The sequence below is a fragment of the Hyperolius riggenbachi genome, chromosome 6 (genome assembly GCF_040937935.1).
Source record: "Hyperolius riggenbachi isolate aHypRig1 chromosome 6, aHypRig1.pri, whole genome shotgun sequence".
Taxonomy (NCBI): domain Eukaryota; kingdom Metazoa; phylum Chordata; class Amphibia; order Anura; family Hyperoliidae; genus Hyperolius; species Hyperolius riggenbachi.
The window spans coordinates 267,894,432-267,915,089 of record NC_090651.1 but is presented as its reverse complement, the minus strand read 5'-3'; the positions used below and the strand labels follow the sequence as shown (position 1 = coordinate 267,915,089).

At 40.0% G+C, this 20,658-nt stretch overlaps 1 protein-coding gene across 1 annotated transcript in view; it reads right to left on the bottom strand.

Annotated features, from left to right (window-relative positions):
• The window catches only part of HTR3A (5-hydroxytryptamine receptor 3A), a 39,302-nt gene extending 19,504 nt beyond the window's left edge, over window positions 1-19,798 (bottom strand). The window contains exons 1-5 of the mRNA XM_068242184.1: window positions 19,732-19,798; window positions 19,035-19,186; window positions 7,484-7,528; window positions 4,825-4,934; window positions 1,120-1,289 (exon numbers count right to left, since the gene is read on the bottom strand). Coding sequence (XP_068098285.1) covers window positions 1,120-1,289; window positions 4,825-4,934; window positions 7,484-7,528; window positions 19,035-19,186; window positions 19,732-19,798 — 544 coding nt within the window. The remainder of the gene's footprint in view (window positions 1-1,119; window positions 1,290-4,824; window positions 4,935-7,483; window positions 7,529-19,034; window positions 19,187-19,731) is intronic.
• Between the last annotated feature and the right edge of the window lie 860 nt (window positions 19,799-20,658).

Here is a 20,658-nt window from a genome sequence, read left to right as displayed (position 1 = left end):
CAGGAGCAGGGTTCAGTCCCCACCAACAGAAAGCTTTGTTGGTGGGGAGAAAAGGGGGGGGGGAATCACTTGTGTGCTGAGCAGTGAGGCCTTAAAGCTGCAGTGGCCTATTTAATAAAATATTGCCTGGTCTTTAGGGGGGGTTTAACACTGCGGTCCTTATGTGGTTAAGGCAAGGGGAAATTTGTGTGCAGGGTAAAGCCGAGAAAGGGCTCACCCTGCTCCTGCAAACATCCTGGCAGCATTAATTACTATTGCCCCTCCAGGCCACCATTGACACTGAGGTAAGACGTAATTCGGATTCCAGCTATTGCTAGAGGACAAATTATGCTGTTCCCATCATAGATTGTGCTCCGTCTTTTGACAGCACCTAAATTACTGTTTGAGCGCTACTATATCCGTAATGCCTATGATGACATTGTCTGTGCCCAAATTTCAGGCACCATATTTGCCTGACTGTGGGTAAATGTTGGGCATTAGAAGGGAGGTTTGGTGTTAGGTAATAGTATTGTAGTAAAAAGTGGCAGCAGCATAGTATGGGAGGCCCTAGAAAGATAGCACACAGCTTTTATAACATGGCAAATGCATGTTTAGGTCTTCGGACAGCCAAGCTTGAAACGCCCATTTCTAGTGTGAAACCAGCCATAGATTGGAGGGATACAGAAAGCTATGTCACACACACTAGAGGGGCTCTACACATCCCTTGGACTCAATGTGGAAGAAATTGTAGAGCTGTTGCACATGTTAGCCCTGTAAAACTGATATACAGTTTGGGGCACTTGAGAGATATGAAAACTATGGTGGGCACTATAAAGCTGCAACAAAGTGTATAGGCCCACACTGTAGATGAAATTATAAAACTGCTGCACAGTATGGTAGAAAGCTGTGACACACTACTGAGGACACTACAGCTTTGGTTCTCTACTTGGCTTTTGCAGCCCTGCCCACTTTTGGTTCCTACCACTCCCCATTGATCAGCGCCACCAGAGCCATTTGTCTGTATTTACACCCCAAGGCAGATTATCTCAGTCCGCCCCTGATTTCTTGAAGCATGATGATGCATGTGTAAAAGGAATTAGAAAGGAAACACTAAGGATATATTTAAAGTATATTACTTACTTGTATGAAGCCAGCTAGTGAATGTCAGTGAGCAGTTTTGAAGGTCAAAGGGGAAATTGTAGATATTGAGACTACAGGCGCTCACCACCTGGATAGGTTTGTAGTTCTGAACTTGGCCTTTATAGTTAACATAAACGTAGGGAATATCAGGAGATTTCCCTACATCCACACTGCAGAGAGACCAAGGAAAATGCATATTGTTATGTGTATCCATGTAGTCATTACTTTCATTTCTTTACATTTTAAAGGGACTCTGAGCAGTGCAGAGACTATGGAAAGATGCATACCATTTTGAAGCTCTCTTTCTTCTCTTTCCAACTATATATAAACCGCCGCCCTACGCCTTTTAGTTTTTGCTATTTTCGCAATCGAAATCGCAGCCACCGCAATTTCGATTGCGAAAATATTGAAAACTAAATGGCGTAGGGCGGCGGTTTATATATCGTTGGAAAGAGGAGAAAGAGAGCTTCAAAATGGTATGCATCTTCCATAATTTCTGCACTGCTCGGAGTCCCTTTAATCTAATATTAGATCAAAGTAAGGTAGAAACTGGTATATTTCACAGTTCTTTCTATACTTGCTGTATATCCACATGAAGATTAGTGTTTCTTACTTTGCCAATCCTTTCTTATTTTAAAATTGTTATACTGTAATCTTGATTGTATTTATTTTTTTCCATAGTGAATGCAAGGTAGGAAATATGCTATACTATTATAATAATTTTCAGTGTGTTCAACCACTTCAGGATCACAGGTTTTTCCCCTTAAAAACCAAAACAACTTTCACATTTCAGCGCTCCTCCCATTCATTCAGCGATAACTTTATTGTTACTTATCACACTGAAATGATCTATATATTGTTTTTTTCGCCACAAATTATGCTTTCTTTGGGTCATAGTTTTTGCTCTGAAATTTGTTATTTTATATGCATTGTAAAGGGAATAATAAGGAAAAAAGAAAAAAAATGATTATTTCTCAGTTTTCAGCCATTATAGTTTTAAAATAAAATGTGCTTTGGTAACCCACACATCTTATTTGCCCATTTGTCCGGTTTATTACAATGTTTAAATTGTGTCCCTAGTACAATGTATGGTGATAGTATTTTAACTGGAAATGAAGGAGCATTTTTCCATTTAGGGATTTTTAATACTTTTTCACTTATTACAAGAACTTTTTTTGAAAAAATATACTCATGACATTCGTATTACAAAAGTCCCTAAGGTAACTATTTAGTGTTTTATTTCTGTAACTGTGGGGCAGGGATGGAAGAGGTTAAAAGTAATACAAAAAATAATAATAATAATAAACTTGCTATGGAAAACAGTATAGTGGCATAAATAGGTGTATTTTACTTTTTGGCCACAAGATGGTGCTATTGAGACCGTGTTTCTATTAATAGAACACAGCCGAACACGGAAGTGTTGGGTCTCAGAGCTTATGCTCTGAGACCCAACAAGCTCTGCGAACACACGGGAACGGTGATCGGGATTGAGATTGAGAATCAAAAGGTGACCGGGATTGAGAATCAAAAGATTCTCACATCCTGATCACAGATGGATGGGGCGGCGATGGTGGATCGGCGGAAAACAGCGCGGGGATCGTAAATGCGACGGTAAGGCAGCAGTACGCATATCTACGCCCCTGATCTGCATGTGAAGTTTAAACGGGCGTGGATATGCGTACCAAGGATCCTAAAGTGGTTATGTACAGTATATATTTTTAAGGTTTTGTAAGGCCCACTGTCACCTGCTACCTCTAACTTACACATACTTTTTCCCCAGCAAACATACAGTCCCAGCTGCAATTCACACCAACGTATGTTTTCTCTGATACTTTCACCCTGTGTCAATATAATGCCTTTAAAACTACTAGGAAGCAAGAAAATAATGAAAATAATTTTGATAGTACTTTTTCCACTACTTCAAATACTTTTTCAATTGCAAAATGCTGAAAAGTTATTTTAAAAAGAAGTGAATTGTATATGGGACACAGTCTTAAAGTGAAGCTGAAGCAATATAAAACATATATACTTACCTTATGGTACCTACTGGTGCTCACTGTTCCAGCGCTGGGACTCTCAGAACATATGCAGGCCCTGGATCTGTCTCTTACTTGCGGCTGTGCTCCCGTCTTTGAACGAGAACAACTGTACTAGGCGTTTGTGAATATCGTCCGCGAAGGCTCAGTAGCACAAAGCCACTCTGACATGGCTTTTTTCTCTGGGCACAAGCAACTTTGTACTACTGAGCATGTGCGGACTGTACTCACACATGCCCAGTATGTTGTGCTTGTACACTGGTGGGAGCCCAGTCACGGGATAGAGGAGGGTCCCGGGAAGCAGTGGTGGGATTTAGGAGCATCTGGAAAAAGAGCTGAGAGCTGAATTTGGACCATTTTGTATTGTTTTCTTTTTTGTTTTGTTTTTCTTTACTTTTACTTTTTTGCTGTATCGTAAAGAATTAGGAAAAATAATATGTCACCAAGTCCAGAAACACAGTTTTGTTATTTTGCTTTTTGACTGCTTAGATTTGCTTATTGACAGCAGTAAAGCTAAGTAGAGTGTTTTTTGTTTTACTACTTCCAGCAGGCCCATAGGTGGTAGAAAGTGTCCGCACGTGTGTGGGTGCATGCACAAATGTGCGCTTGCATGGATGTGAATGTGCGCACCCCCGGCGGCACAAGGGGGTGCAGCCCGATCCTCTGCCCTGCAAAATAGATAATTTTAAAATGTCTATTTTGCACTAAAAAGGATGTTTTAAAAATGCCATTTGCAGGAAGAGGTTAAAAAGCTAAGCAATCAAACCAGCAGGCAGTGCTGTAAACTAATTTTTCATTTGTATTGTTTCCTAAATGAAAAACGAAAATGTTTTAAAAAAATATTTTAACTGATGCCCTAATAAACAGAGAAAACACAATTTAAAAAAGCATAACAATTTTCCTTGAAAGTTTAGTGTTGTTCTACATCATCAGTAAAACTGTTTTCATATATATTTTTTTTGTATGGTCATTGTTAACCTCCCTGGCGGTAAGCCCGAACTGAGTTCGGGCTATGCCGCCGGGAGGCACCGCTCAGGCCCCGCTGGGCCGATTTGCATAATTTTTTTTTGTTACACGCAGCTAGCACTTTGCTAGCTGCGTGTAACCTCCGATCGCCGCCGCTACCCGCCGATCCGCCGCTATACGCGTCGCCGCAGCCGCCCCCCCCCCCAGACCCCGTGCGCTGCCTGGCCAATCAGTGCCAGGCAGCGCCGTGGGGTGGATCGGATTCCCCTTTGACGTCACAGCGTCGATGACGTCGGTGACGTCATCCCGCCCCGTCGCCATGGCGACTATGGAAGCCCTCCACGAGATCCCGTTCTTTGAACGAGATCTCTTGATCTCCGATCGCCGAAGGCGATCGGAGGGGCTGGGGGGATGCCGCTCAGCAGCGGCTATCATGTAGCGAGACATTGTCTCGCTACATGAAAAAGAAAAAAAAAACGTATTTGCTGCCCCCTGGCGGATTTTAATAAACCGCCAGGGAGGTTAAGGCTACTATTAAATATTTTATTAAATATTTTGGCAGTTGTTGCTTTGATTAGTTTCGGGTCATTCATTCTTCTCATAAGTAGGTATGTTGACTTGACATGGCAAGATGATAAAGTAAAGTTAATATATTACAAAATAAAATAGATGACAGACTTTTCTCATCCAAGCTGTTACTTACAACTCATTAATTAGAATGTCAGGAACCCAGATCTTCTCGGTTGGAATGGATATTTTAGTTACATTTTCATACTCTTCTGGATTCCACGTGAGAAACTCATCTATCCAAAACTACAAAGAAAAGAATGTTACATATTCAGGACCAACATAATATTGTGTAGTAATCAAATGTTAACCCCAAGAGTTACAGATTGCCCAGGAAGCTTATGGTGAAACAGAACTCCTAGGAGTGTGTGAGGGGCTAAAAAGGACCAAAAAGCCCAGCTCCTACTAAAACACTGTGCAAAACAGAAATTTCCCTTCTTAAAGCAGAAGGTATTTGAAATTATTCAGGTTGGAGTGAGCATATGAGATGTCCCACAATGCATCATTGCTGAATATGCAAATCGGCACCCTTCGTTGTCCTGGAAAGCCAAACACGCTTCCAGAACCGCTGGAGTACAATGATGTGTCAGCTCAACAAGGATAACAAGGCTTTCAAGGACAACAATGGGATAGTTTGCATTTTAACCTCTAGCCGACCACGTCATGCCAATGGGCGTGACCACGGTGGCAGCCCCAGGACCGCCTAATGCCAATTGGCGTAAAGTCCTGGGGACGTGTTTTGCAGTAGATCACGCTCCACCATCAGTCTCCCAGCTGCTATCGCTGCTAGGAGGCTGTTAGATGACAAAACTGCGATCTATTTACACAGTACAGCGCTGCGATCTATGGCAGCGCTGTATTGGGGACAGCCATGTGACACGGCTGTCCTCCTGGGAGCCATAGGAGTGATCGGCTGTCATATGCTGATGCCCACCTAAAGGTGTCTGCAACCTTAATCACCAGCCTATATAACAATCTGGAATTGTGGTTACATTGGCATTTTGAAGAGTTTTGAGCCAAAAAGAAAGAGAGAGGAAAAAAAGAAAAAAGACAAAAAGAGGTTAACTCTGACTGTTATCAGAAGGGTGGTTGCTGTTTGTGCATAGCTGGGACCAGAATCAAATAATCAACACCTTTAAGGCCTCTTGCACACTGCAAGCGATTCAGATTCCGATTCCGCTTTTTAATCTGTTTTTACTTCCGATTCCGATTCAGATTTGCAGTTTGCTCCTTGCACACTGCAAATCGGAATCTGAATCGGAGGTAAAAACTGATTAAAAAGCGGAATCTGAATCGAAATCGCTTGCAGTGTGCAAGAAGCCTTAAATTGATTTGATAGGTCTCTCATTTGCAAACATCTGGGTGCATTTTTATATAGCAGGGCTTCTTATTGCACACAGCATAGTGCCTGAGTTTGGCGTGGCTATAGCAGCAATGCTATAGTCTCCAGCCATCACACGGGTAATTCGGAGATCTGGCAATTGCCAAACTCCGAACGGTTTCACCCTTCAAGTTCATACGACTCAGAGGGGGAATAGTACTTAACACAAAAAACAATTGTATGCACTTTTTTGTACTAATAATATAATTATTGTATGTAGAAAGTCCCCACAATGGTATATAGAACTTTTTGTTTAGGTGAAAGAAGTATCAGCTACCAAAATGGAAACCACAAGACTGAAATAGGAAATAGTGGTCTCCTTGGTTCATCCAGACATTTGTGTAGCCATTACTTCTTATTACGTGATAGCTGATCTCTGCTTCTTTAAACCAATAATGCCTTGCTCTTCTGTATGGCTTCATTATGAGTATCAATAGAAATGACATGGCTCCCACTGTCTCACAGTCATCTTAAATAACTAATTTATAATGAAGGGCTGCCTGTAAAAAAGTAGTTAACCATAACTAACTAACTAACTAACTAACTAACTAATTAACTAACTAACTAACTAACTAACTGACCATACTCACATCAACTTAACTGATCCCAATGATTTCCAAGCCGAGACATAAACATTTTGTGGTGTCAGCCTGGTGTAACCAGTGCAACTTACTATACATTCAGACAGAGTTCCCATATTCAAGAAGACATTGAGAAGTAATGAAAGAGTTGTGTAAATAGAGTACTTCTTTAACCATTTCGGGACCAGCCGCCTAACCCCCCTTAAGGACCAGGCATTTTGCGGCGGGAGGGGGGTGCGCGCATTTGGGGGGGTCAGGCTGCCGGATGCCCTCTGTGGCTGGCTAGGCAGTGTCCCCCCATGGTGGAAGTTGTCTCCCTTTTGCCAGCAGCCATCATTCACCTTCCAGGCTCCAGCAATGAGCTGCAGTAGCCCCCTCTTCTCCGGCCGGCATCTCTGCTCCTAATGCCGCTCAGTTCCGGGTCGCGGCTTAATGACGTCATTAAGCCAGGACCCAGAGCTAAGCAGCATTAGGAGCAGAGATGCCGGTCAGAGCAGAGGGGGGCGCCGATCGTCGCTGGAACGGCAGGGAGGTGAGTGGATTCTCTTCTTTTCCCCTGCCGCCGCCGCTGTCAAAGTGATCACTACAATCCGCCGGTGATCATAGTGATCACAAGATCAGCAGCCATACGCAATGGCTGCTGATCACTGAGGGGAGATGTCAACTGTCATATGACAGCTTAATCTCCCCTCTCCGGTGCACATGATCCCATCGGGATGGTTTGTTTGCGCGGACGTTGAATCAACGTCCAGTCAGGGCGGCAGCACCACCTGCTGGACGTAGATTCAACCAACCTAACCAAAAGGTTAATGTTTTATAGTTACATATTTTACCTGTCTGTACCATATATAAGTTGTCAGGACTTGGTTTTTCTCATCCTGGGAAGAAAACAGTAAACATAAGATTATAATAATTGTACTATACTGCTACAGTATTATTATTATTATTATTATTATTTATGATATGTATAAAGCGCCAACATATTATGCAGCACTGGACAATAAATATATACAATGATACAAGGATGACAGACATGATAAGGTTATACAACATAGAACAAAGTTATACAAGGCAAACGGTACAAGATACATGATCATGTGGTTATGGGCTGGTTAGGTAGGCCCAGTAACACAAGTACAGACTGTCATAGGAATGCTTTGTACAGTAATCCAAATAACAATGTTTAAAGCAAACTTGAAGAGAAAAAAAACCTTATGATATAATTAATTGTATGAGTAGTATGGATAAGGAATAGAACATTAGTAACAAAGAAAAGAGTGTCATGTTTTTATTTTCAGTTATATAGCAGCACAGTGGCATAGTGATTAGCATTCTTGCGTTGCAGTGCTGGGTCCCCGGTTCGAGTCTCAGCCAGGGCACTATCTGCATAGAGTTTTTATGTTCTCCCCGTATCTTTGTGGGTTTCCCTCCATATCCCAAAAACATACAGATAAGTGAATTGGCTTCCCGCTAAAAACTGGCCCTACAGTATGATACATACAGTAAACGATACATACCTTGACATATGACTATCCGAATAATCCGACTATGGTAGGAATTTGACTGTGGGTCCCTCTCAGGGGCAGTTAAGTGACAAGACAATACATACTCTATACAGCACTGCATAAGATGTTGGTGCTATATAAATAATAATAACAATATAGCATTTTTAAATAATATTGCATAATTCTGTCACAACTGCAATTTTAAAAGCACACTGTCTTTTAAACTATGACCAAAGCACCAATAATGAATGACTTTTTGAACTTTCCTGCACTAAAACCTTATCTCAAGTTGTCTCCCACTGTTTCCTTGCTGTTCAGAATACAGGACTGTATTTAAAGGGACTCCGAGCACCTCTCATGGGCATGCCTTTAAGCCCGACGACTTCCAACAAAGTCATGCTATGACCCCTCTGGAGGAGCCTCTTGCAATGGCCATGCGTGTCACTTCCTCTTCCTGCTTCATTCAGTAATGCACTTCTCTAACAGAGAAGACAGGGGTGACCCAGAAGTTATAACATAGCTAAGATGGCAGCCGCAATTTTTAAATTGAAATTGAATGAAAACTATTTGGTGTAGAACCGTGATTTATGCTTCAAATGAAAGAGGAGAGCACAAGCTAAAGAAAGGTATGCATCTTTAAAGAGGAACTCCAGCCTAAACAAACATACTGTCATTAAGTTACATTAGTTATGTTTATTAAAATAGATAGGTAATATAATCTCTTACCCACCCTGTTTTAAAAGAACAGGCAAATGTTTGATTTCATGATGGCAGCCATCTTTTTGGTTGAAAGGAGATGACAGGGAGTATGAGACACAGTTCCAACTCTCCTGTGTCCTGAGCACCCCTCCCAGTTGCTAGGCAACGTGAATAACAACATAGGAAATCGCATCATGCTCTGCACAGCATCAGGGAAAAAAAGCCCAGGCTTTTTTTCTTTGATGGGTGGAGCTTAGATAAAAATGCAAGTTCTGATGCTGTGAAACTGTTAAAGAAACACCAAGCCTTTTCAGTTCTGCTGAGTAGATTTTTAGTCCAGAGGTTCACTTTAAGTACTTTGTAGTAATGGTCAGAGTCTTAAAGGCATACCCATGAGAGGTGCTCAGAGTCCCTTTAACTCAGTGGGTGGAAGAGCTCAGAGCTTTTTTGCATGGATAACTGATAACTGTTTTTTTTAACTCTTCCTGTGCTGGAAAACAATAAGGCTCTTTTCATTGCTACTAATGTTGTATGTCTTAGTTGAACTACACATACAATTCATTATATTATGAATAAGTTTATTTTTGCTTCAGGTTTGCTTTAATGTGTCAGTGTAATTGTACTCAAGTACGCTTAAAATAACATAAAATAAGGGTCCAATCAATAAAACAACATATCTGAACTAAAGATTTTAACTCTGTGTTAAAAAATATTCCTCCATATAACTTATCAATCTTTTTGTATTGAAACATTGATTTATTTAAAGTCAGAGCTGCCTGCTTGATTGATCACTGAGATGCACTTTATTGCTTTTACCATACAGTATGTCATGTAATATGCTAGTGGCCAAACCATCTACTTGTTTTTTAATTGTTTTTATGGTTCTTTGTTGATATTTTTCATATTAAATAAAGATGTGAGTTTTTGAGATCATATCAGAGTGGTGTGGTGTTGTTCAGATCCGTTCTTTCCTTTGTTTGGTACATGCTTGTCTGCTCTGCACATCTGATCATATATTGTGTTCTGGTGTTTGGTGCTGACCCTACCCCCCTTGGTTGCAGTATCAACAACATCTGTGAAGTGGGGATAAGAGAAAAAAAATGGGGTTTCTGTGGAAAAAACATTAATGTAAAACATAGCCATCAATTATTAATTAGATAAGACCAATTATACCTCTATAATACAAAAAAAAATCAGTGAGTTTGCACTACAAATTGTACAGTTGTTTGCCATAGTGTGAATTAAGTAGTACTGTATTTGAATTAAAACAAGGTTAATGTATATAAAGTTGCATTAACATGTACCAGAGGGCACTTTCCCCTCACATCCATTCCTCATACAAAACGCAGGTTTTTTTTACCATCTAGACCAGCCTTTCTCAACCTTTCTAACCTGCAGGAACCCTGCAAATAACTTTTGGATCTCAAGGAGCCCCTGCAAATAATTTTTTTAATCTTGAGGAACCCCCGCATTTATTTTTCCGGAGGCATGGTCTTTAAAAGTAGGAGAAGCTGTTAATTTCACTAACTCCTATTACATTGCCACTCATTATACTGTCTCCTTATCCTAGTGATTTTAATTAATGTGCTCATTATTATTCTGACCCCCAATTTAGTGCTTCTTTTTACAGTGCTCCCTATTGTAATGTGCTCTATTATACTTCCCTTGCAATAGGGTAAAATGCCAAGGAACCCTTGCAGAGTCCTTAAGGAACCCTGGTTGAGAAAGCCTGATCTAGATGATGGAGAATTGATTCTAGAGAGCTAACACTAATTTGACTATTATAAATAGCAGAAATCCATTTGGAATTATTCTAATAAGGCAACTGCAGTCAAAGTGCTAACTACATTGTATATGGTCTCTGCCTATAATGTTTTTTGCATATTTTTGCATATTTAACTATGCTTCAAGATATGTCTGTTTTGTGTCAGGCACTACTGATTTAAATTTGATTTGAAAACACTGCTGCATGTTAATAAATGCCAATACAAATGCCAGAATAGCCCCAATAGGTTGTTTGATAGTTTGCTTCTTCAGCCATGCAAGATGGTTATCATTGTTTATATTTGCCAATACTTATTCATCTGCCTAAACTATCTTTCTCATGTACGATGCCTCTCCTGATACATAACCCTGCAATATAAACTCCCTCCCGATGTTTATCCTTAACTTTCCCCAATATATTCCCATTCCTGATGCCTCTTTCCCTAATGATATACCCTTCCTAACGAATAACCACAACCTTCTAGATCTAACAGTTAATGATATCTCTCTATATCTCCCTATCACCAGAGAATTTGTTATGTTATGTATGTTGTAGGAAACTGTTGATCTTATCAATTTAGCCAGGATGCATGGGAAAGCCTCCTGAAGTAACAGGTAAGGCATCTAATTACATTTATTTATATGTGCTAAAGAATGTTTCATCTCTGTATGTCAGTATATATAAGCTGTGTTTTTCAAATTTTGTCAGGAACCAAGTCTGACAAAGGCTTATTATAAACTGAAAGCTTACTGTGTATTCATCTCTAAGTTAGCCAATAAATGGTATCATCCTGATTCAAAACTCCTTGCTTTTACTGATGGCTAACATGGTACAACACTCTACTATTTTATCTGTTTGTTATCCTCTCCTTAACTCTAACTCTGAAATGCTATGCCTAACACTAACTGCTTACTCTAAAAAATACGTGTCTTGTTATCATCTATGGGTGCTTGCTCAAATAATGCATTGCCTGTCTCCATCTTTAAAATCCTGCCTCAAAAATAAGCACAGGTTGCCTGAGAAAAATCCTATGTTTTTCTGAAGCTATGCACCCAAGCAGACTGCAGTAGGGCAGTGTGCGTTCAAAAAGAGTGTATTTTTACTTAATTTTTTTTTTTTTTTTTTTTTACACTTGATTGTTTTATCAGTATTTACAACAAACCTGCACCTGTGTACACTCTTTATTCTGTATGGTGTAATTTGCCATCTTAAAACAGAATTTGCTATAATTCAGCTTTAAGTGAGCAAGTATGGTTTCCCATGATGCACCCCTGAATATGCAAATAGTCTCTTTGCGCCGCTGAAGCCAGGTTCACATTCAGAACCGCTGGTGTATAACAGGCCTATAGTTTATACATTTTACAGGAACTCTGAGAAAAATATGGAGCTGATTTCACTTTAAAAATACTGCTTCCACAGCCTCTATACCCGCAGAGTCACTGACTCAGAGCAAGTAAGCTGATCAGGTATACTGACTCTACATGAACTGGATCTGGTTGCATGGTCAGTCCAAGTGCGTGACTCAGAAAATACAGATAGGAAAACATTGGGATGTCACTTAGTCATTGGATATGTCTAAATCGAATAAAAATGGCACCCTTCATTTCAAATTACATTTTATTGAGCCCCAAATCCTGAAATATCTTTTAATAAATGATTAAGGATATTTTACAATATCCTAGGTATACTCCATCATTGTATTTTGTCCATACGTGGGGGTGGGGGGGGGGACGATTGAGTATTAAACGCTTTTGTAGTTTCACACAATTTCTTTTGAGATTATTGCCATGTAATGCCTGATATAACTTGAAGATATTGATATTCTACTGTCTGTGACAGGTAATTAGAGAGATACTGAAGATTATTATATAAAGCTTATAACTGTCTGAGAAATTTTACAGATTACAACTGGTCACTGCTTAATTCACTGTAATGCTGAGCAGACTAGAACACAGATATTTCAGAGCTGGAGTGGCTGCAACTTTAAATAAGCCATTAAATGTTGCTTGTACACAAAGTACCAGGGTTTTAGGAATATTTTACATTGCATCATATTTCCCATTTCCATGCATGACTACAAAACTTCTTCTAGAGCTGCCCCTCTCCCTGGAAATCCATTACAGCCCCAATGAGGCTCACCGCCTCCTTCAACACCTTCAAGCAAGCCCTCAAAATGCACCTGATCATACTGGCCTACCCTCCTGTACCAATGCCCTAATCCGCAGGTGTCAAACTCCAGTTTTTGAAGGCCATATCCATGTCAGTGTTTAGGATGGATTGAGAAATTGAGAGACGTGTTCTACTTCATGAACCACATCTTTACTGATTCAGTCCCATCAATTAATTGAGCTGTGCCCAAAATGTGTGAGGACCTCGGCCCTGGAGAACTGGAGTTCGACATTCCTGCCCTAATCTTACCAGCTGAGCACCCATAAAGCGGTCCCCAACCTAGTGTTACCCACTCCCTACCCCTTCCCCCCCTTTGGATTGAAAGCCTTTGGCAGGGTCCTCCCCCCTAATGTGTATACTACTTAATCACACAACCTCATTATTGAGCACCCATTAATGAACTTAAATGAATTGGTCTCCAAGACCATCTGTCCATTGTGTGATCCTGTACCCTTGTTCTTTTGTATGACCTAGGGCTCTCTGTACCCCCTGATTATTGATGTCTGTAACCCTATTTTTTGCCTAAAGCTGCATAATACATTGCTGCTTTACAAATTAGATAAATAGTAATAATAAGTGGTAATAATAGGGAGCATATAAGCCACTTACTAATGCTTTAATATACTCTGTAAGAGGCTATGTTCCGACAATATAATTCCCACTTCATAGCTTCACTTTTTTTGTATTCAGTACCCCTACAGCAGCCGGGCAAATCAGTGCGGCCTACAAATAATACTCCATGTAATCATGAACATATTAAAGCACCAGTTAGGGGTCTGTTATCAGTGATGTAACTACAACTCATGGGACAACATAGTCAAAATTTGACAGGACCTCCAAACCTAGACACACTGGTGGAGGTCCAGACAACTTCATCAAAAAAACCTATATCAAGAAATGCTCTACATATCCAAGAACTTTAGCCTTTAACCACTTGAGGACTGCAGGGCTAAACCCCCCTAGTGACCAGGCCATTTTTAGCTAAATTGGCCACTGCAGCTTTAAGGCCAAGCTGCAGGGCCGCACAACTCAGCACACAAGTGATCCCCCCCCTTTTCTCCCCACCAACAGAGCTCTCTGTTGGTGGGGTCTGATCGCTCCCCCATGGTTATTTTTTTTAAATAAATATTATTGTTATGGGATTTTAGAAAAAAAAACCTGTTTCTTTAAATTTATTCCCTCCCTCCCTCCCTCCCTCCCCACAGCCGGCCAATTATGGCGATCGGCTGTCATAGGCTTCTGCCTATGAGAGCCGATCGCTCTCTTGTCCCCCATGGGGACAGCCGTGTCACACGGCTGTCCCCAGTGCAGCGCTGCTGCTCATCGCAGCGCTGCACCTAGTAAATAGACGGCGTAATCACCGTCTAACAGTCTCCCGAGTGGCAATAGCCGCTCACAGACTGAAGGTGGGGCGGAGCTCCGTCCTCCGAGCATGAGATGCGCGTGCACCATGCGCGCGATCTCATGCTAAACAGAGCCCCAGGACTTTACGGCAATTGGCGTTAGGCGGTCCTGGGGCTGCTGCCGCGGCCACGCCTACTGGCGTGACGCGGGCGGCAGGAGGTTAAGGAATTTCCTCTTCAAAGCAAATGCTAACTAATTCTGTTTCTGTAATAGTTCATGTTCATGTAGTTATTTCATGATTACTTTGCGACTGTTTTTCACCTTTTATTATCAGAATAGCCAAATTTCCATTTTCTGGGCTAGGATAACATTACCATGCTAGCGCTACATAGAGAAATGCTGGGAGTGTTGCCATTAGGGCCCTTTTACACCAGAGGCTAGTTTCGGCGTTTTACAGCCAAGACCATAGTTGGCGTTTTCCAAGGTAAAATAAAAGTCCATTGACTTTCATTTTACCTTTCAAACCTAAAGCAGCTTTTTTGGGCGTTGCGTTTTGAAGCTCCCAGGAGCTTTTTCAGGGCTGTTTACAGCCGAAGTTGGCTGTTGGCGTTTTAATGATAGTCAATGGAAAACGCCAACTTCAGCGTTTTCAAAGCGTTTTCAAAGCGTTTTCCAGCTGACTTGTTCACTTATTTTTATAGGAAAAAAAAAAAAAGGATGTTTTCATATGAGCTGTAGAACGCTTTGAAAACGCTTTGAAAACGCTATGTATTGGCGTTAAGCAAAAGGCTGAGTTTCAGCCTTTTCTACCGCAGCCTCTAGTGTGAAAGAGCCCTTAGAGGCTAAAAAGGGACTATTTAAACTTTCCTGCATTCAAAAGAAGAGAGAGGGATATGGAAGCTGCCATCTTTGTTATTTCTAATATATTTGCAACAGAATGGCCATTACAATGAAATTATTAAAAACAACAGCCAGGTAAGTAAAATTAAAGTGAATAATTTAAAAGGAAGAAAAGATGAAATGACAGTCTTAATGTACCTCCTACAAAAAATGTCTTTAAAGGACAACATGTAATGAGAGGGATATGGAGGTTGTCATATATATTTCCTTCTAAGTAATACCAGTTACCTGGCTATCCTGCTGATCCTCTGCCTCTAATACTTTTAGCCATATATCCCGAACAAGCATATGCAGATCAGATGTTTCTGACATTATTGTCAGATCTGACAAAATTAGCCACATGCTTGTTTCTGGTGTTATTCAAAAACTACTGCAACCAAACAGATCAGCAGAGCTTTCAGGCAACTGGTATTGTTTAAAAGTAAATGAATATGGCAGCCTCCATATTCTTCTCCCTTCAGTTGTTCTTTAAAGAACAAGCGACACCCATGCTAACCTAGAAATAAAAAAACACATATGTAAGTAGATAAATACTACTTCTACTTACATAACAGATGTATTGTGCTATCCACGTAATGATTCCTGTGAATTTTACAAAGGAAAAGCAGAAAATCCTATTCTTGCCAAGCTAATGCTGACATCATAGCCTCCCTGATTCTTGTTTCCCCCTTCCTTCTCTTGCTCATTGTGTATTCATTGGCTGCCCTCCCCCCAGAGTCTTTTTTTTATTTACACATCCAATCACTGAGTCACCTCAGCCTTGCTTGTAAACACGTGTAATCAGAGGGTGTTTCTGATAAGCAGCTAGGCAGGGAAGTAAATGGAAGAGGAGGAATATATTATAGATAAAAATAACTCCCATCATTCAACTCTTTGGCACTGTTTGGGACTAGCGCCGGTGCTCCTAAGGTATGTGATAACTACAAACCATAAAAGCAGAAAAAGTTTTGCAAGTTTTGAATGCAGGATTAGCATCTTTATCACTTAATACACTCAGACCAGTTGCTGTTGAAGTTTGATTTTTATGGTGACAATACCGCTTTAAGCCATAAACTGGACTGTTCTCTCTGCAGTCTCTAATGCCCTCACTCACAGCTATTAAAATATTCTATTTTAATTCTGCAAATAATTTTCTATACACCTGAGAATGAGGAGGGAAACAAAATGAGAAAATATTTTCCACATTCATTTTCATTGAATTTCTTTTTATATACTGTAAGTATATGCTGCTAAAGAGTCTAAGGGTTTCTTTAGTATTACATATATTTAACAAAGCAACTGATTTGACTACCTGTTCAGTTTGGCACCATCACAGAGCCTGTCCTTATCATTCTTAACATGCAGTGGCTCAGCCCAAGTTGAAACTTGTATATCAAGCACTTAGCTATGATTTAGCCAAGGACTGGTGCCCAGCAAAGACTGCACTAGATGAGGATTGGTTAGGGTTAATGGTTAGGGTAAAGTGCTGTTTTAGGAGGAGGAGTGTTACCGGAGAGGGTAAGTGGAGGTTAGTTTAAACATTAGGGTTAGGAGGCTAGGATTATGTGTCAGAGAAAGTTAAGGTTAGGCACCACGAAAATGTTTACATTAGAAAGAGATAAGGATAGGGATTGACATAAAAAGGAATTTACATAGACAGGAGACAGTTAAAGCTAAGCATTAAGTACCTGAAGCAAAATTAAAGGATAGCTGATCTATACATAGCAGACCTAAAACCACTGAAAAAAAAAACTGCAGAACTCACAGGAAATGAGTAATCACAATTTCCTGATAATATGTTGGCTTTAGCTAGCCCCAACGCTCCCCCACCCCCATAACGGGTGGACTAATGTTTAGAAATGGAAGCTAGGTATGGTGTGTACAGAGCTCCCCCTTATATTGCTAGACAGTGGCCAACAGCAGGCTTTAAAGGGGCCGTTATACCTTTATGGTAACTCATAGTATACATAGCTTTTAAATATTATTATTGTTATGCAGTCATACATTTTTGTTTTAACTCTCCATATTTTCCCCTCTTAAGAAAAATTTTTTTTGCTTTAGGCATAATAATGAAAATTACGGATGACTGTTGGAATGATAGCACATTTATCCCCATGACTAATATGTATACACTAAGATAAATCTGGACCTGGACTGTCTGAAAAACTTGCAGTTTTAATTTGTTTTAATCTGTAAAGAAATCAAAACATCATGTAATAAAATTCTATTTTTTCTGCTTCGACTAGTGATATATAAATTATATGTTAAGTAAGTTTTCCAACTTGGATGCAAATTGATTGCATGCAGCGCTGTTGCATTTTGTCTGGCAGCCCTGCTGATCCCTTGCCTTTAATACTTTTAGCCACAGACCCTGAACAAGCATGCAGATCAGATGCTCTAACTGAAGTCTGACTGGATTAGCTGCATGCTTGTTTCAGGTGTGTGATTCAGACACTCTTGCAGTCAAAGAGATCAGCAGGATAGTCAGACAACTGGTGTTGCTTAAAAGGAAATAATAAGCCTTGCTTTAGGTTCCCTTTAATAAGGGTAATGACTTAAAGGAATACTATCGATACCCAAGTGTTCTAAAATGACAGTGTACAAATAATGTCTAAGTAGCTGTGTAAACATTTTCCTACTTTTCATGTTAAATATCAGAGGCAAAAGCTGTAATTTATTGAGGGTAGGATTTAGCTATACTGGGACAAATCAATTGCAGAAGGGGTGTCTGCTTCAATGCACAGCCAGAGTTGCATATCAGACTACAGAAAGCAAATATCAAACATATCAAACTCTGAAAGCAAAAACAAAAGCTGTGACAATTAGTTACATTTCCTCTGCTCTCTTCAGACAGGTCAGTCAGAAACACAGGACACAGGAGCTGCAGCTGTTGGGAGATCTCTTATCTGTCACACACAGAGCTACACATAGAGTTAACTGATCAAGTGTGAGGGGAATTTCCCCTCTCCTCATTTCAGCAAGGCTTGGTGTACAGAGGCGCCAGAGTAGAATAAAAACGTTTAAAAACCGTCTAAAAGAGGGGGATGTTCAGGTAGACTTACCTCCCTCAAAAATATAAAACTCAATTGAGTCACAATATATCAATACAAAAATGTCCACTTAGTGCAACGCGTTTCGCAGGTGTGGTCCTGCTTCATCAGGCAAACAGGAGTATAACTCAATGGGTCTAGATGCAGAAGTGAGCGCTTCATTTCTGCATCTAGACCCATAAAACTCAATTGAGTTTTATATTTTTGAGGGAGGTAAGTCCACCTGAACATCCCCCTCTTTTAGACGGTTTTTAAACGTTTTTATTCTACTCTGGCGCCTCTGTACACCAAGCCTTGCTGAAATCTTGAGTCCACCCTCGGTAGAGGGGTGCTACCCCGTTTCCTATCTACAGAGAGCGACATCTTAAAAACCTGAGTGGGGTCAGGTTCTAATACACCCCACCTGCACTTGAAGTGGTTGCCTATGGGTAACCCATGTTTGTGAGTATATCTAAAATATTTTGCTTTTAACCACAACCAACTTAACAATACTACACCATATCAGGCTCTCGATTTCTCTTTGTTTTTCCAAGCATATCCCCTCTCCTCATGGCTCAGTCAGCCGTCAGTTTTGGCGTCAGTAAACTTTGAATGCATTTTGCTAACAGTAAACAAAGAAGTTGCTACTAAAATGTATACACCAGTACTTAGCAGCACTTCCCTAACAATTCCTGTGTCAATTGAAAAAAAATATGTGAATCGATAGTATTCCTTTAAGTTCATATATTAAAATTCTATGACATATTCTATGGCAATTTTTAAGGATTTAGAATATTGTAGGTAAGGTTCCAATTTAAAATCCTTAATTGAAGATCCCTGCAATATAGCTTTTAGAGCCATCATTCCTACTTTATGTAGCAGCATCCAGATCTACAGCTTTATGAAACCCCACATTTGTTACAGTTCAAACTGTTACTGGTAAGTCATTTTATGTTCATACCTAAGTTGCATCCAAATGTTTTTCACTACTTACCACTCCTAAGATAGCGTACACCATAACATCTATATAGACAGTGGTGGTCTGCCTCCAGTTGTACACTGGCCTCACACTCTTCTTGTAGCCCTCCATGAGCTTATCTGACAGACGCAACAATACCGGCTTGGATGAATTATCCATTCCATATGCTCCAATACAGGAAAATAAAAACAAGTTGAATAAGGCAAATGCTGCATCCAAAACATCTTCAACAATATAGTAAACTACCAGTGTAAGTTTTACTGCAGTCTCAAGTTGTCATGGTGTCTATTTGTTCATGAATGCAGGCATTACATTGTAATCGTTTGACTCGAGTATCAGTTTACAGCTGCATCAACACTGTCTCTATGCTAAGGCACCTGAAAACAAGTCCTAATATTTTATAAAAAGGAAGAATAGATTTAAATTACTATAACTTATATAACTTATATTTAAACAGATAGGGCTCTGTTAACTTAGTCGAAGGATGAGAGACATCATTCTTTTCTGTAAGGTTTTTGGTGATACCATCACAGTAATTCCATTACTACTTTCTATAGCTTACTGCTATAGATGCAATGCTGTGCTTTATTTTGACATATACTAACAACTCTTTTTGTCTATCTGTTTAAAACAAAAAATTGTCCTATCCAACAAAATGTAAAAGATCCAAAATATGACAGGCATACATGTAGCAAGTATTATGTGGACTTACCAGCAGTGATCATGAAGAGGGCTGGTACTATTATGCTATGTTGGATCCAGAATTTTCTTGGCACCATTTTGGCTATTGGCCTCAACTACTGCCTCCAAAGTAGCGTGTCACCACTGTCGGTCACTTATAGATCTCTGCAGTCTTCAGGAGACAGTATTATATCTTAGGATTGCCCATGTTTTTCCAGAGACACGATTCCTCTGCACAGGTCTTTGATAGAAGCGTTCCGTCCACTACACATTTGATTCTAATGTCCTTGTTTTGTCCTTTGCATATAGTGAACTATATGTTCCACGTCTTTTCTTAGAGGTACGTTTCTTGATTTCTTTTCAGTCTCACTCACTTTTTACATTCTCATGTTATCTATCATACAATTCTCCTCTTTTTCAATTTTTAGTTTATTATACTTTAGTTTTGCAGCAGCCTGTTTTTACGATCTTCAGCACTGAGGTGCTCTATTTTTGCTGCCTACTCCATAGGACCAAATTTTTAGCTTTGATGTTGGAATTTTGGTCATATTTTATGAAAATGAATGCAGTTACTCATTCCAAAAATGATCAGCTCTTACCCCTTTTTGTCCTTAGTTGCAATATCTGTCCCACTTTGTGCCCATGTCTTCTTCTGTCTCTTTTACTTCTTGTCCAGTAATTTTCCTGGATAGGTTTTCCTGTTGTCAGCAACTGGCAGCTTGTCACTCCTCTGCGTGATGTCACTTTGTAATTTAAGAAGTCATATTGAACCTATTGCCCCTTTTCCCTCTTGTCCATTAGTACTGTCATGTCCACTTAATGATAATCAGAGAGATGGATGATTTTGTGCAGAGCAATTAGTTACCTGAGCTGTGATTAACTCCTCTTCTGCTCTATCTAACTTGCAGACATAGTCATATGCCATTGCTGTGTCTGTTGGTTGTGAAACCAAATAGTC